Raw genomic sequence first — 16,259 nt, 5'->3', positions numbered from 1 at the left:
GCCTAGAGAAATTGAAGACCATTAACTTCCCCTTCTGTTGGATTTCTCTCTCCCACCATTAGTACTCACAGGTAGACTGCAATGTGATTCTAGATAGTGGTCAGTTTATTGTGGATGGTAGATATTCTTCATGGATTTATCTAATTTCCTTTTTTAGGTGTAGCTATTTTATCCTTGAGAGATCCAGCATGGTGTAGTGGTTTGACTATGACTCTGGAGACCAGGGTACAAAAGCCCACTCAGCCATAGAAACTCACTAGGTGACCTTGGGAAAGTCACACACTCTGTCTCAGAAGAAGGCAAGGACAAACCCCCTCTAAATAAATTCTGCCAAGAAAAGCCCGTGATAGGGTCACCATAGTTCTTTCCTTCCAACATTTGGCACCAGAGATGGAATGCTTGTACACATGTTGCACTCACCTTCTGTTACACAAGTGCCCCCTCCCTTTCCCCCTAATACTGCAGGGTCATTCCAACCTGTGCAGAAGTTAGCAGTAAGGTAGCAAAAGGATAAATGTGCCACCACTGCTAGAGGACTGGCTGTTCTGGCTGACAAGAAGTTAGCTTAGTGTCCACTTCTACTGTGCAGACTTTCATCAACATTTCTGAAACCTGAAAATCTGAAAGAGTTCTGAGAAGCAAAAAGCACGGGAGGCTCCAGTGACAGTCTTGCACTGAAGAACGAAACACCTGTCCTAGGTGCAGTAGCTCCCTCACACAACAATATGGTTTCACAACCAGCTACATAATTAGTGTAGAAGTTCAGCAACGTATTTTCACTAAATGTATATATTTAATGTTGCCAGAACAGAAATGTGAACATTAACAGGGAAAAGCAACTGTAAACACTGTGTTAAATATTGCTTCTAAGCTGGTTCACTCATAAATTAGAATACATGATTTGCTTTCCTAACAGCTATAAAAACTAAAAAAAGGAAGTAGTTTATCTACCAGCAGCCAGCCCCTGGCACAGGGCAGCTTTCCTGATCAGGCTTCACAATACAAATTAGACAAAAAAGAGGGACTTTCAACCAGATTACATATCACGGGTTAACTAGAACTGTTACACCAGCAGTAGGGAAGGTGTGAGCTTATGTGTAGTTTTTGACTACAACTATCATCATTGTTTGCTATTCATTAGCTGGCTAGGACTAATGGTAGTTCCCCTCCAACAAAATCTGGAAGCTCACACTTCCCCAGCCTGTGCTACACCTGAGTCCTTTCCAGGTGTGTTCTACCACAACTCCCATAAGCACCCAGCCAGCTCACCTGATTAATCTGGCTAATAGTGAATGAAGGACACCATATTGGGGAAAGCTGGTCTATGCTATGAGGTAAGATTGAAAGTGCATGGCAAGCAGAGCAGTTGTATATAAAGGCACAATTGTAACTGGCGCAGCACAATGGGGACTGAGGTTAGAACATTTAGCTCTTTTTAACTCTAGCAGGCATAAAAACACACAGGAAACTGGCTCTGCAACTGCAGACCTGTTATGAAGATACTTGCATTGATTTAAATATATTACATACATTTCTACAGTGCATAAGAACAATACATTTCAGTTCAGGCTGGCAAAAAGGGAAAGTATCCCCTAGCGCCAAGTACAGCAGCTTCAGCCTGGCACCACAGGCATAGAGCAGAGAATCCTCTCTCCAGCCAGGAACAACAGGAGAAGGCAGGCCACACCTACCAGGTGCAGGGCGCTACTTGGAACAGGAAGGAAGCCGGACTGAGCTTGGCACAAGACTTCTCCCTAGCAGGCTTGATCAGCAGCTACATTAGCAGCTCCCAAGAAGAAACCAGGACACTTCAGATGAGAAGTCGACAACTTAAGATGCGAAGTTCTTGTTACCAGGGATTTAGCATGGCAGTCTACAGAAAAGCAGAAGTCATCATACCATTCCACTGTACACAAGGCATAGCCTCAGTATGATCCTTATAACCAGTACTGCCTGCTAAAGGGTGGCAGACAGTGTAGTGAGGGCATCTCCCCAATGGCAGCAGGCAACACTCAGACTCTTTCCCTCCACGATTGTCAGTGCTCATACTCAGCTGAAGGAAGGCATCCAGCTCAAGAGACAGAACTGCCTCTAGCAAAAGCCTCGCCTCACCCACACTCTGCTCCACCATGTCTCTAAAACAGAGTGACATCTATTATTTGCTCTAGGGACCATAGTAGGTGGGTGTAAAGTGCTAGCCCAAGGTAACCATACTAGGATATACATCTTCCTCTTGCTTGCTCTCAGACTATGTGGAGCGTGACTGTATGCACATGGGATGAATAATTTAAAACCAAATTAAAACCTACTGCTTGAGGCCCTTACTCCCTGCTGCATAAAGAAAGGAAAACAGCAGTTTGACTCTCCCATCTTATGGTCCTCTGCAGAACCCTACTCCCCCTAGTATTACCTACTACCTCCAAAAAGACAGAAGCCACTATAACAGGCAATATCCCAACCCTTAAGCTCTCCCCTCTGGCCAAGCTGGATCTCTCCAGATGTAGGCAGTTATGACCACATTCCCTACAGATGTCTCCAAAACACACATCACTAGGAACATCTCTGTAGGACCAAGGGTAACAGAGTAAGCCTAGTGGGGTCTTCTCAGGATGAACTAGAGGGTGTACTAAAGGAGGAAGGAGTTTCAAGTCCGGCATTTGCACATAGAGCAGTAGCACTTCCATCCCACTTGAAATCATCCCCTTGTCACCAGCCTTCTGGGACAGAGGACACTGCATGTGCTCCACCCAGATGGATATTAGAGGGACAGCATGAAACTACAAGGGCACTGCATGCAGGCACCTGCTGGAAGATGCTGCCATGCTCAGGATGGGGAGCAAACCGGCCCACAGCAAGAAAGGAGTAGCAGTCGGTCTGAATGAAGCTCCCTCCCTTTCTGTGGGAAGTGTGCAGAGTGATGCTGACTGGAGGGCCTGCTCACATCTGCTGGCTCCAGCATAGCTGGCTCAGTCTGGAGGATTGGTCACCCGCAGTCAAGTAACACTCCCCACCCAGTCAGGTTTCTCGGTGAGTGCAAAGGGCAACTGCTACCACCAGGAAAAGAAGGGTTTGCGGCTCTGGAAGCTTTGTGTGTAGGACTCGCTGGCAGAACGTTGGTGGGAGCGAGCTGTTTCGACAATGACCGGGGGCATCTGGACTAGGTGTAGGGGACTCTTCCCATCTTTCAAGGCCTGTGTCAAGTTCAGGATCTAGGAAGAGAAGTGGTGAAACTCAGTGCTAGGATCCCATAGAAGGCCAGCTGTAAACAGGAGCAAGGCAGCTCCCATCCCACCAAGCACAGATCCCATCCCGCCAGTATGACCAAATGGCATACCTGACCACGCATGACAGCAATCTGTTTGTGGAACTGGCCTCTGTCAAAACCTGGATCTTTCTACAAAAGGAACAAAGGGAGATGGACAAACCCAGTTAAGGCAAGTGTTGAACCTAGATAATCTCTCTTCTGCCACATGGGAAGGAGTACATGCTCTTTCCCCAGGGTTCCCTCCTTCCACACTGACATCACACATAAATAGCATGCTCACAAGATGAAGTAGTGGCACCACAGATGTACTTGCCCTGGTGGCTGTGGTTACCTTGAAGAGTTCATAGAGATCTTCTTCAAGATCCTTGACAAAATTTGGGTCTGTAATCTTTGGCAGGATCAAGTCCTTGATCTCCTGGGAGAAGGGTATTTTGGCCTGGGGCAGCCATGCCCAATAGAAAGGGTCTAGGGGTGAGAAGAATACAGAAAGCAAGTATTAGACTCACAACCCAGACTAGTCACAAGGGCAGGATGCCAGGAGGGATATGTTGGGCTCCAAATGGAGACACCAGATGGTTGGGACCCTGAAGAAGACAACTCAGGCCAAGGCACAAATGTATATCAAGTAATTGCTCGGGACATACTTACATGCCCTCCAAGAATCTGGATGTTTGAGAGGAAAAGCCAGGCCATTGTCAATAGCAGCCAGTTTAATGACAGGCTCTTTCACCAATACCCACTCTTCTGAGTCCTGAAGAGAAAGGGAAGAATGTTAAGCCAAGAAAAGGCACTACTCTGGTTACAAAGGTCAGTTCCAGAAGATTCACAGCATTGCAGCCACATGCCAGCAAGTACTTCTCCTGCGTTCGCTGGCATGGTGTCAGCATTGTTTGTATATCTGCTCATAATTGTTCACATGGATTCATCGGACTTTACTAGGAACTTTTACCAGACCATTAGTGAGTTGTAGAATGGTTTCTAAGAGATACAACTACTGTAGATCTAAACACAGTGCTGTCTGCCATATTTTTGGTCAATGTCTTTAGTGGACACTGAACATGACTGTTCTTTGCCTGGCCTTCACTGCCTGCTGCTGCAGTCATGCACCACAGATTTCAAATTGAATTGTCACAGAAGTAGCCCAGCTCTGGATCTCACTTACCCGCACACTTGTGCTGTCCAGAGGGCAATCATACTTGATCAGCCAGTTGTCATTACCCCTGTCTGTAAAGAGACAAAAATGTACAAATGGAAGGAAATGAAATAGTTAATTCCAATATACTATTGGTAACCATTGGCAGCAAACTCCATAGCATAGTGAAGGGGAAAGGAGTGGGGGCAAAAAACAACAACACTTCACTGGAATATGCACCCTAGCAGCTTATAGTTATTTCAGTCTCACAGCACCTGCTACTGCAGAGCTGGGACAAACCTAATGCTGGCAATTTAATCATCACTCCTCATTTGTCTTGTCACAACGAATAATTTCTGACACAAAACAAAGCTGTTTGACAGTGGAACATGACCCCTCAGAGTGTGTTGGAGTCTCCTTCTCTGGAGGTTTTTAAACAGAGGCCAGATGGCTATCTCTCAGGGGTGCTTTGATTCTATATTCCTGCATGGCCGGAGGTTGGACTGGATGGCCCTTGTGATCTCTTCCAACTCTCTGATTCTATAAAAACAAGCTACTGCTAGTCTTACTTTATGTCAGGTAGGGGCTGGAGGAACAACAACTAAGCGCAGAACCTACCAGTGTTACGAATGATGTAGTCCAGCACCACTAGTCTCTCAAACTGCAGCAGCAATTGGCGGTTAGTATTATCTGGAAGAGGCTCAGCCTCAAATCGACGCAGCCAATAATCTGCATCCTTGTAACCTTCCACAAAAAGCTGAAAGGAGCCCACCTGAAAGCAAGGATCAGGTAAATTAAATGAAGTGAGACATGGCATAGTGGCACCAGACACTCTTAAATATCTTAGGAAAATGGCCTACCTTTGGAGGTAGCCCAATTCGATGAAATCTCTGCCCAACTTTTGGCACTTTCTCCAGAGCCAGACGTTTGCCCCGGGACTTCACTCTATCAATGGCGCTATAGTTAAATGTTTCACTGGCTAAATATACCACCTGTGGGTGTAGGGAAGAGATTACTCAAATGCATAATTCATAAGCAATGCTTTCTTTCTTGCATGCATGTATTTGCAGAAGGTGCATTGCATAAACCTAAACATATCCAAACCTGTCTGCTTTTAACAAGCTTTGCACTATCTAGTACTGAGGTAGAATACAGAAGTCCTGAAAAATCTCAAAAGTTATTAAAAGACCAATCTCAAATTATTCTCTTATAATTGTTATGCAAACTACCTCCTTCTTTTTGAAAAGATGCCTGTTTCTTTCCCACTGTCTAGTTATGTTATTCTGTTTTGCCTCTCCACTTACATGCAATTCCTATCTGAAAATGTTTAGCCAAAAATCAAGTATGGAACACAAAATCCAGAAAGTGCAATTGAGCACACTGATGAAAACAGTTGGTTACCTGACATATTCTAGTAATGTAATCTTTGTTAAAAGCTACACCCAATTGCTTCCTGCCTACTCTGTGTGCACAGATACTGTATTGCACTGTACCTGCTTTAATCCAAATCAAAACACCAAAACCAGGAGGGCAAAACCAGGAGCAAAGATTAGAATCCACAGGTGTGCTAGTGCTGGGATAAGAGACAAGGGCAGTAGTTGGGTTGAAAGCAGAGATGAAGAAATGTAGAGGAGCTTGAGCCCAATTTTCAATCCTGCTTCCCCGGTAAGCCATACTTCTGCATTCTTACAGCTGAAAATTGCTCAAAACCACAACCAGGATTACACAGGAATTCACCAGTGGTCCCCACTTCTTGTTTTTCTCAGCTAACTTCTGGTAAAATAAGCAGGTTTGAAGGAGGAGGTTTCAAGGCAAAATATTAGTTTAGGGATCATTTTTCATCTGATTTTTTTTAATGCATGGTGTCTGGTGCTTCAGGGAGTTCATGGTGGATTTGGGATGACCACAAAAAAAGGGACTATGGGGGCTACACATGGCCTATGGGGTTGCATTTTCCCCACTGGTAGTGCAGTGCTTAAATGCTGGTATTACAACCTCAACGTGGGGGGTTCAATCCACAGGGTTCCAGGTTGACTCAGCCTTCCATCCATTCATAGATCTGGTAAAATGAGTCCCCAACTTGTTGGGGACAACTGGCTAACACATTGCAAACTGTTTAGAGTGCACTTAGTTAACTATGAAGCAGTACAGAAATGTAAAGTGCTGCTGTTGATGCTGCTGCTACACTCCTGACGTAAAGGGACAGATAGAAGACAGTTCCTGTACTCTGGTAAATAAGGAACATTCATATTCCAAAGATGAAGAACTTTTGGCTGCCCTGTCTATCACTGAAATGTAGGTAAATGTTTCACTGGCCAAATATACTACAAATACAGCTCTTCTCAGCCAACATGGCCAGAAATGGTGGGAGTTGTAGTTCTACAACATCTAGTAGGGCTACAGATTCCCCATCTGTGTCATATAAGAGGAAAAAGTAGTCTCTATTTTATGTATCGTTATCTCAGGCTCACCTTTGTACGGGGAACAATGTTCAGTTCCAGCTTCTGGTCCACAAGGCTAGCACCTGCCTCAGACAAATATCCCTGGTTGAGGACAAGGCAGTCCCTTCCAAAACAGCAAGGGCAGCAAAGTTTTTGCAGCCACTTTGTCCATTTTGGGTTTAGTTGCCCATAGGGTTCTTCATTCTTGGGTTTGAATACACCAATGATTTTCTAAAAAGGACAAAAGATAGAGATTGGTTAGTCCAAGCTGGGCAAGGCAAAAATGACCACACACACATGACCTTCCTAACCTTGCCTGGCTCTTCGCAAATATGTTAATGCAGAGAAAGAATGGACTCAAGTGACTTTTCTGCAAGGGGTTAAAATGTTTACTAGAATATTTACTTCTTTTTATGACACTGACACCATTCAAAGGAGGTTTGTAGCCTCACTGCTGAAAAGAGTGACCACTAGTGAGAGATGAATCCAGGTGCAAAAAAAAAAAAAGGCTACTGTGAACCTATCCAGGTCCTGGAGCTGCCTAAGATGCACCTCATTAGTTAACTGGATGACTAGATAACTCTAATGGTGCTGATGGCAATGTGGTTGGAGATGCGCTAGGAAGTTTCACTTCTTCTTTCTGTCCAAAGAGGGCAACCAGCCTTAAGAAAGAAAATGACACAGAATGTTATTTGAAGTCCCAGGAGAAACTGTATTTAAATTAAAGCCCCAGGCATGACCATCGCCCATCAAAAAGCAGTTTCTTTCAATCTTTCCAAACTATGATACCTTTCTAAGTAATCTTTTCAGCAAAGAAACACACACAAGAACTACTATAGCCTTTCCCATTCTAGAATCTTCTTCTTCAGTCCCAGGAAAGATTGCCCTTAACATTCTCTACAGCATGGATGGTTAGTCACCATCTCCTTTGTCAACATCACTTCAGCAAGATACTCAGTCACAAGCCTAGAACTAGGGAATCCCAGAAAGGAAGTAGAGCATAAAAGGGCCACATAGAGGCAAAGGTGCTTCCCACCTACTCCTGTTTCTCTGCTTGATCATGTGAAGCTGGATCACAATCTTAAATTTTATACTGGCATATGAGCTGACTTCACCATCATGAAATTATCAGAGACTGAATATTGCACTATGGAGATTGAATGCTGCACTATGGAGGTTAAGGCTTTAGTCTCCACTGAGCCATGAAACCCATAGGGTCAGTCATTTTCTTGCAAGCTCACCTACCCTGCAAGTTTATCACAAAGATAAAGTGGGAAGGAGGAAAGTCATGCTTGCTATCTCAAGCTCACTGAAGGAAAAGTTGGATATAGCTGTGATTAATAAGTAATCATACATGTGGTTTGCTGCACACAGAATAGCGACTTTCCTCAGCCTTGTGCCCTGTAGTATTAGCACTACAATTTCAAGAATTTCTGACTGCCAGCCTTGTTGGCTGAGGCTGATGGGAGCTGAAGTGTTAAATATCTGGTACACGCCACTACAGACTGGATCGTCCTGGTAATGCATTGTCAGGAGGCCCACAATTCTGTGTGGCTAAGTTTGCATCAGGTAAGGCAGGGGTGGACAAAATACCTCAAACTCAATTTCTGTTACTACAACTCCCATCAGCCCTAGCAAACATAGCCAATATTAATGGATGCTAGGAAATGTAGTTCAATTACATCTGGACAGCACACTTTGCTTACCCCAATCTATGATACCAGATCTTGCAACCAATATTTACTACATGAGTATCATTTTGACAGCATACCAGGTTTTGTGGGTACTGTTGAACCCATGGAAAAATATCCAGGTTATTTTTTCTAAATCAGGGCCAGGCAACTGTCGCCCTCCAGATGTTTTGCACTACAATTCCCATAATCATGATTGGCTATGCTGGGCTGATGGCAACAACAGACCAGAAGAAGATGGAAGGCCAGTTACTCCTTCCTGTTCTACAGGCCTGAAAATAAAGCACAGCAAACTGAACTTCAGCTGTTAACTCCAGATGATTCCAGCCTCTCCATGCATTATGCTCTGAAATCACAATTTTCTGTTCACAGCTTTGTAATAAATAATCACCACCTTTCTGCACAAAGAACAAATGGGGAAAGTAAGCAAAGAGTGCACATTTTGGTCTAGTTATAGATGCCAAATTGTAACAGAAAACAGTGTTTTAACACATTTCACTTGATAGCACCATGGTCCACAGCCAAGTATGAGGTAGGAGTTTTAAAGATAGAAGCACTGTGACTTCTCTGGGGAAACACATGTATGTATTTATATGAACCAGCCAGGTCCCCAATCCCCTTATGTTCACATTCAACCAAGACCTAGGTCAGACCTATGTTCTGGAGGAGAATCTCATACCTCATTTCTGGAGATGGGGCAGGAATTACCCTAACAATCTACTGGTATATCTTTAATCTTGCCTGATCTCACAGTCAAACAAGTACAGTATGGTGACTGCTCTCCCATCCATGAGGAGCAACACATGTGAGAAAGCCAGGGCTTCCATCTTGACAATACAGTGCACCACATTTCCCTGCAGTTCCTGCCTTTCCAGTCCCATGGAAAACCCTTCTTTTCCATCCTTCCTTCTCCCTTAGGATCTTCCCTGCCACACATCCCTCCAGTTCCTTCCTTCTCAATCGAATGTTAAAACCTTCTCCTAACCTAGGTTTTGACATCCATGGGTCATATCAAAATCCATGGTTTTCACCCTAAAACCTTTCCTCAACTTGTACACAAGTATATATGGTAGTCCTGATACCAGGATCTAACCTGCAAAATTCTGGCTACAAGGGCTCCGTTAATTCTCCAAATAATATTAGGAGAAGTACTACTGTTGCATCAGTCCATCTGCTGCTTTCTGCCTACCTAGGGCAGCAGCACAAAGGGCAGTCTGACTCATCAGAGCCAGCAGCATCTCCCATGAGTCCAACTAAGAAAAGGAAGTGAATTCAAAGATAGAACTAGACAGGAACAAGAGACTGGTTTGCTAGTGCAAGAAATAAGACTCAGATGAAGCGTGATTTCATACAATCAACAAACAAGACTGAAAAAGGGGAAGTTAAATTAATCTAGTTGGTTATGGTGGTCACAAGGAAAGCCACACGACTATGCACAGTGCCAGCCCACGTACAGGCATGGAGAATGCAGTACAGCTGACCAGAACTGCACTTCTTGTCATTCCATGTACAATGTCATAGGAATTCCCCTTTCTCTTATTCCCAAAACAGGACAAAAGAGGCTAATTCAGATGCCAAGTCCCTGCAGGGACAGAGACAGAAGCAGTAATCCAGTGAAACAAAGCCTCAGAAACATTCTCCAAGAAAACAGAATGAAATGTACAAGAACCTGGAATTCAAAATCTCTTCCACCTGAGTGGAAAGCGGATGCCTTCCAGTTGTTCTGAACTACAAGTATGAGAATCCTTGCCTTCTGCCTGTGATCTTGAGGCTTATGGGAGTTGTAGTCCAAAGCTAAATGGTAAAGGTTGCTTACACTTGCCTTGGGCACATATAAAGATAATGGCATGCATCTCATCTTTCTCAGGTCATGTTTCTCCACACCTGCTATAAAAAACTTCCAGAGACATCAATCCAAGTATATCCCTAGGGAACCAGTTCCCCTGCCCATGTGCTCTTACTACCTGGGCAATTTAACACAATTTTATCATTCTTATTATGCCCTTTATATTTACATACTATTTCTAGTATGCATAGTACTTATATACTTCCTGTCCCAAGAAGCCTGCCAGCTAAAATAGCCTCACAGCAGTAGATCTACCATTCTTTATAGAAATTTTAATCCTTCCTCTAAGAAGCTAGGTTTCAAAAAGGTAGAATTACATTTTTAAGATCAGAGGTGGGAATTGTGTAGCTGGACTGCAACTCCTAGCATTTCTACACATAGGCTATGTCAGCTAAGGCTTTTGCCAGTTGCAGCCCAACAGCATCTGGAGGGCTACATGATTCCCAGCCCTGTCTACCAGCAACATCTTTTAAATGGAAGGGAGACTACCAAGAGGAGAACATGGTGTTATTTGAACATAGGTTGGGTAAATATTAGCAGTGTTGTCTTTAAATTCTTCATAGGGCAAAGGGTGGAATAGGTGAGCTGATTATGAAAGGCCTTCCATCAGCCTGTTCTCAAGATCTGTCTGCAAAGAAGACATGTCTGGTTCTTTCAGTTTTCCTTTCTAAATAAACTCTTCACTATCCCAAGTTCTTACCAGGTTCCTCAGACTTTAAACTCTAAGAACAAAGAGCTTCTAAGACCTAACAGGCTTTATTCAAACTGCCTAAAAGTTAAAGGAGCACATGATTAGGAAAGGAAGTTGAACAGCTGCTCCCAGAGTCCAACCGTCATTCTCCTCCAAAAGGCCTTTTCTGCCTTATAAATATACACAGCCTTTGCATTAGCAAATACTGTACACACAAAAAACTGACTAAATCTACCCAGCTCTTCCTTTAATGAGGTCATATTAAAATTAGCCAGATTTCCTCTGCCACTTGTAAACTGGGGCCACTAGTCAGAAGCACTGTTAGTTGAGGAACATTTTATAAAAATGCACCCTGACATTAACTGAGCAATTCCAGAGAATCTATATACCAAACTCAACTAACACTGGGATGATTGCAAGGAATTCATCATTTCTGTCCACAGTATCCTTGTGTCCATCTAATTCTTCTATGTACATGTTCCGTTCCTAAAATTATGTGGTGCCGCCAAGGAGTACCCTGAATCAGTAACATAACATTGTACAACACAGACCAACTGCCTATTTCTTCAAGGCCAAAAAGCAAGAGACCCAGCTGTTATGGGATCCATTCATTACCAAGACTAGGGGGCCAAAAGGAGTGTCAAGACTGGCTGGCAATCTATACACATTCTGCCACCGAAACAGTTGAACCTGGATAGTTCTTCAGGACTGGATATCAGCACTTATGCTAACTTTAAGCCAGTTTCTGAAAACAGACAATCCCCACATTCAAGAAGCATTTTAACATGCCAAGTGCTGTTGTCCTCCTGACTGGAAAAGTAGGGCTGAAGCTTCTGGTTTCAGTTTTCAAGTGGAAATTCCACAATACCATAGCATTCTGTTTGCTGAGTATCTTTAAATGCAATAGACAAGCCATATTGTTATGCAGCAGTTTTGCCATCTCAGTCTCTGTATCCTGTTTGATAACAGCATCATGTTTCCCATTTAACAATACTTAACTGCTGCCATAACATTCTGTTCTGTTTATGAATAAGGCTTAGTAGTTGCTTATTCCTCTTAGGTAACAGAGGCACACCTGAGACATAAGCTGTACTTTAGGAACTGTAGAAAGCAAGCACTTGCATCTCAATCTGAAAAGATAGAGGGAAAGGCATATATCCTAAGTCAAAACAAAACTGAGGAAAGGTTGAGGCTGGAGTCTCACAGCATTTGATAGCTGGCAGGCCAACCTGTCCGCAGGCAGGCCACAGAACTGAGCATCAATATTAAAAGAAACCACAGTACTTACTATATAAATGGCTTTCATGAGTTCAAAGCAGTGAATGTGCATTATTAGTTATACTCCTTATAACAACCTTTAAGGCAAGGTAATGCTGTCCTACCATACATTGCAGATACGGGAAGAGTAAGGCCAAAGGTGCATCTTCACTGCAGAAAAAATGCCATCTAAGACCACTTTAAGTTTCATGGCTCCATACTATGGAATCCTGGGGTTTATAGTTTCACAAGATTCTTTAGCCTGCTCTGCCAAAAGAGTGCAGGTGGCTCACCAAACTACAAATCCCAGGATTTCTGTAGGAAAAAGCCACGGTAGTTAAAAGTGGTGTCAAACTGCATTATTTCTACAGTGTAGATGCGCCCTCATAGACTCTCTGCCAAAGAACAAATCTACAAATCCCAGGTTTCTGTAGGAGGGAACCATGACAGTTAAAGAGGTGTCAAAAGGCATTATTTCTACAATGGCTGGCTTAAGCCCACCTTCCTCCTTCAGGGCAGAGGGAAAGTTCCAGGCAGGGATTTCCAGAAGAGTCACCACCCTGAAGCACCATGAAAAGCTTCCACTTGCCAAGGCTCAGCATGGGGCTAATTCAGGGTGACCAGATGTCCTCCTTTTCCAGGATATGTCCTACATTTCAGCCTTCTGTCCAAGTGGGGTTCTAAAATGCCCTCCATTTGGAGTATGACTAAGAGGTATGAATGTACATTTCTATGACTCTATTTTAAGCTTTTATTTGGTCATGCCCTCCCTTTCAGCATTCTGTCCAGGAGGAATTCCAAAATATCTTCCATCTGGACCATCACCAAGAAGCACACATTTTCATTTATATCAGTGTTTTTAGCTTTTATTTGGTCCTGTCCAACATTTCAACCTCCTGTCTAGGAGGAATTCCACAATGTCCTTCTCCATTTGGAGCAGGACTAAGAACCATGAATTTACATTTCTGTCAGTGCTTTTAGCGCCACCCTATGAAACCCTGGGATTTGTAGTTTCACAAGCCTCTTTAGAGTGCCCTGCCAATAAGAGTGCAGGTGTTTTGCCTCCTCACAATCTCTGCATGGTGCTTCCTAAGAGCATCATGATGCCCATTTAACAATACTCAACTGCAGCCATAACATTCTGTTCTATTTCATGAGTAAGGCCTAGTAGGAGTTTTTTCGTGGGTTTTCAAGCTAAGAGACCGTGTTTTAGAAGAGGTTTTTCCTGACGTTTCGCCAGCATCTGTAACTGGTATCTTCAGAGATTGCTGGCATGGAACTGAGTGGGGTATATATACTGTGTGACCCTTGTTTGAGAGGAAGTGGTTTGCATGCTAATCTGTGTGTTTATCTGCTGTTGAATGCCAAGGCCTCAGGGTGTCCATTTAATTTGTGAGCCATTGTCTGCTGGGAAACCGCCCTGACCCTGGGTGGTTTTCATTTGCACTTGCTGGGTCTTGACTTTGGTGTTTTTCAGGACTGGCAGCCAGACTTTGTTTACTTTAAGGGCTTCTTCTTTCCTGTTGAAGTTGTCTAGGTGTTTGTGGATTTCAATGGCTTCCCTGTGCATTCTGATCTGATCTTTCATGGTCCAGGATTTTGGTGTTTTGAAGCAGCATTTTATGCCCAGGATGGTTTAAAACGTGTTCTGCTACTGCTGATTTTCTGAATGACCCAGTCTGCAGCGTCTCTCATGTTCCTTGATTTGTGTTTGGACACTGTGTTTGGTGGTCTATAAATATACATAGGGACCACCTACACAGGGGCCAGCAGACAATGGATCACTGCACTCCTCCCTCCTCATTTGCAGCACTGACCTTTGTGGATCTGATTATTCACAGATTTTATTAATGTGTTCTCTCTAGGAATATGTAGGTCCTCCAGCGCAACTCAGTGGTCAGTTTTAATCAAAAGTCAGACCAAAGGACCTTGAGATTCCTAGAGAGAACGCTCCACTAGGCATCTGTAGCTCCTCCAGTGCAATGCCATGGTCAATGTCTGGCAGATGTTGACCACAGAGATGCACTGGAAGACCCAGAGATTCCTAGAGAGGTGTTCCCTCAGGTAAAAACATACGTGTTTTTGTTATTTGTGGCTTTTCCCACATTCACAGGGATCCTGTGCCCCTAACCCCAGCGGATGTGGAGGGACGAGCGTAATTAAATAGCCACCCTGAGGCTTTGCCATTCAACAACAGAACAACACACAGATTAACATGCAAACTGCCTCCTCTCCGCCAACAGTATACATACTCCACCCTCTTCCATGCCAGCATGCTCTGAAGATGACAGCCACAGCTGCTGGCAAGAGATCAGGAAGAAACTCTTCCAGAACGTGGCCTCACAGCCCAAAAGGCCACCAAAAGCATGGATGCCAGCCATAAAGGCTTCAACATCACATCGCCTGGATCAGTGGTGCCCAAACTGTGCTCCTTTAGGGATTTTGGACTTCATCTCCCAGAATCCCTGGCTATTGGCCGACATGGCTGAGGCTTCTGGGAGCTGAAGTCCAAACCATCTCTTAAAGGGGCAGAGCCTGGGACCACTGCTGGCCTAGAGGGAACTCGGGGACTCCCTTGACGCTCACCCCTTGAGGGTCCTTGACGAAGTAGCTGCCGCTGGAGCCCTGGTAGATGCGCTCCGGGTAGATGCCCCTCTCGCTCGCCTGCTCCGCCAGCCGCACCACCTCCGCGAAGTCGGGGTCTTCGGGGAAATCGTTGCGGGGCTCCCGAGCCCCCGCCAAGCCCGCCCCGGCCTGAGCTTGAGGGGGGACCTGGGTCCCTCCGGAGGCTACGCCTGCCGCAGCCCCGGCCCCGGCCCCAGCCGGCCCTCCTCGGGCTCCTCGCTCCGCCGCGCCGGCGCCCCGGTCCAGCAGGGGCTGTCGCTCCCGGTCGCGGCCACCTGTCGGGGAGCCCGGCGGGGAAGGGCAGGGACAAGGGGCGGGACAAGGGGCGGCCGGGCAAGGCGGGGAGCGCACAGCGGAGCCGGGGAGGCCGTAACCCGGCGCCGGGCCTCGCTCCGGAGAGACCAGCGGGCTCGTTTCGTCCATGGCGCCGGCGCCCCTTCAGACGCTGCTGCTGCTGCTGCTGCTGCTCCTCTTCTTCTGCTTGCGCGCGCGCAGACCAGGTCCCTGATGCTCTCGCTCTCTCTCAGACTCCTTTCGCGTCACCTGACACACCGGCCGCACGCGCCGCTTCCGCCACATCTCCGCCGGCCAATCACAGCGCGGGCCACGCCCTCTCTCTCGACAACAGCGCCCGCCCACCTCCACTGGCCAATCACAGCGCGGCCGCGCCCCCTCACTCGACAACAGCGCCCCGCCATCTCCGCTGCCCATTCGCAGCGCTCGCCCCGCCCACTCCAGGAAATATCTTCTCGTGGCCACGCCCCTTTCGTAGTGCCCCCCCAGCCACGCCCCTCTAGCCTTTAGAGCCCAGTCATCCTCGCCAAGTGTCATTTCTTCCCCTTCCACACACAGGGACGGCCTTATGGGTATCCCGGACCTTTTGTGTGTTGGACTGTGACCACACTTTAAGTACCACGTCACACGTGCCTGACTGTAAGGCTGAGTTGTCATCACCTGGAGGTACTAAAACAAAGGACAGTACATTGCTTGTCCATAGGGAAATATACAGGAACACTTCTCCATAGGGAAATATAGGGGAAAACTTGTCCATAGGGAAATATAGGAGAACACTTCTCCATAGGGAAATATAGGAGAATACTTGTCCATAGGGGGGAAAGGGGAACACTTCTCCATAGGGAAATATAGGGGAACACTTCTCCATAGGGAAATATAGGAGAATACTTGTCCATAGGGGGGGGAAAGGGAACACTTCTCCATAGGGAAACATAGGAGAATACTTGTCCATAGGGGGAAAGGGGGAACTCTTCTCCATAGGGAAACATAGGAGAATACTTGTCCATAGGGGGAAAA

At 45.5% G+C, this 16,259-nt stretch overlaps 2 protein-coding genes across 5 annotated transcripts in view; both read right to left on the bottom strand.

Annotated features, from left to right (window-relative positions):
• Window positions 1-16,259, bottom strand: part of ZFYVE27 (zinc finger FYVE-type containing 27) — a 668,411-nt gene that overhangs the window by 55,458 nt on the left and 596,694 nt on the right. The window lies entirely within an intron of this gene.
• On the bottom strand, window positions 772-15,451 carry PI4K2A (phosphatidylinositol 4-kinase type 2 alpha). 2 transcript variants are annotated; one of them, XM_042458798.1, is made up of 9 exons: window positions 14,910-15,451; window positions 6,869-7,069; window positions 5,258-5,389; window positions 5,016-5,169; window positions 4,428-4,489; window positions 3,914-4,016; window positions 3,546-3,730; window positions 3,335-3,394; window positions 772-3,209 (listed from the first exon to the last, which is right to left on the bottom strand). In XM_042458798.1, the coding sequence occupies exons 1-9, from the start codon at window positions 15,369-15,371 to the stop codon at window positions 3,048-3,050; spliced, it is 1,521 nt and encodes a 506-aa protein (XP_042314732.1). In that variant the 5' UTR covers window positions 15,372-15,451; the 3' UTR covers window positions 772-3,047. The 2 variants fall into 2 exon arrangements, with proteins under 2 accessions (XP_042314732.1, XP_042314733.1); XM_042458799.1 differs by having other exon boundaries at window positions 3,597-3,730; window positions 14,910-15,449.

This window comes from Sceloporus undulatus, chromosome 3, assembly GCF_019175285.1.
Source record: "Sceloporus undulatus isolate JIND9_A2432 ecotype Alabama chromosome 3, SceUnd_v1.1, whole genome shotgun sequence".
Taxonomy (NCBI): Eukaryota; Metazoa; Chordata; class Lepidosauria; order Squamata; family Phrynosomatidae; genus Sceloporus; species Sceloporus undulatus.
The sequence above is the reverse complement of the archived record's forward strand: the minus strand, read 5'-3'. Positions and strand labels throughout refer to the sequence as shown.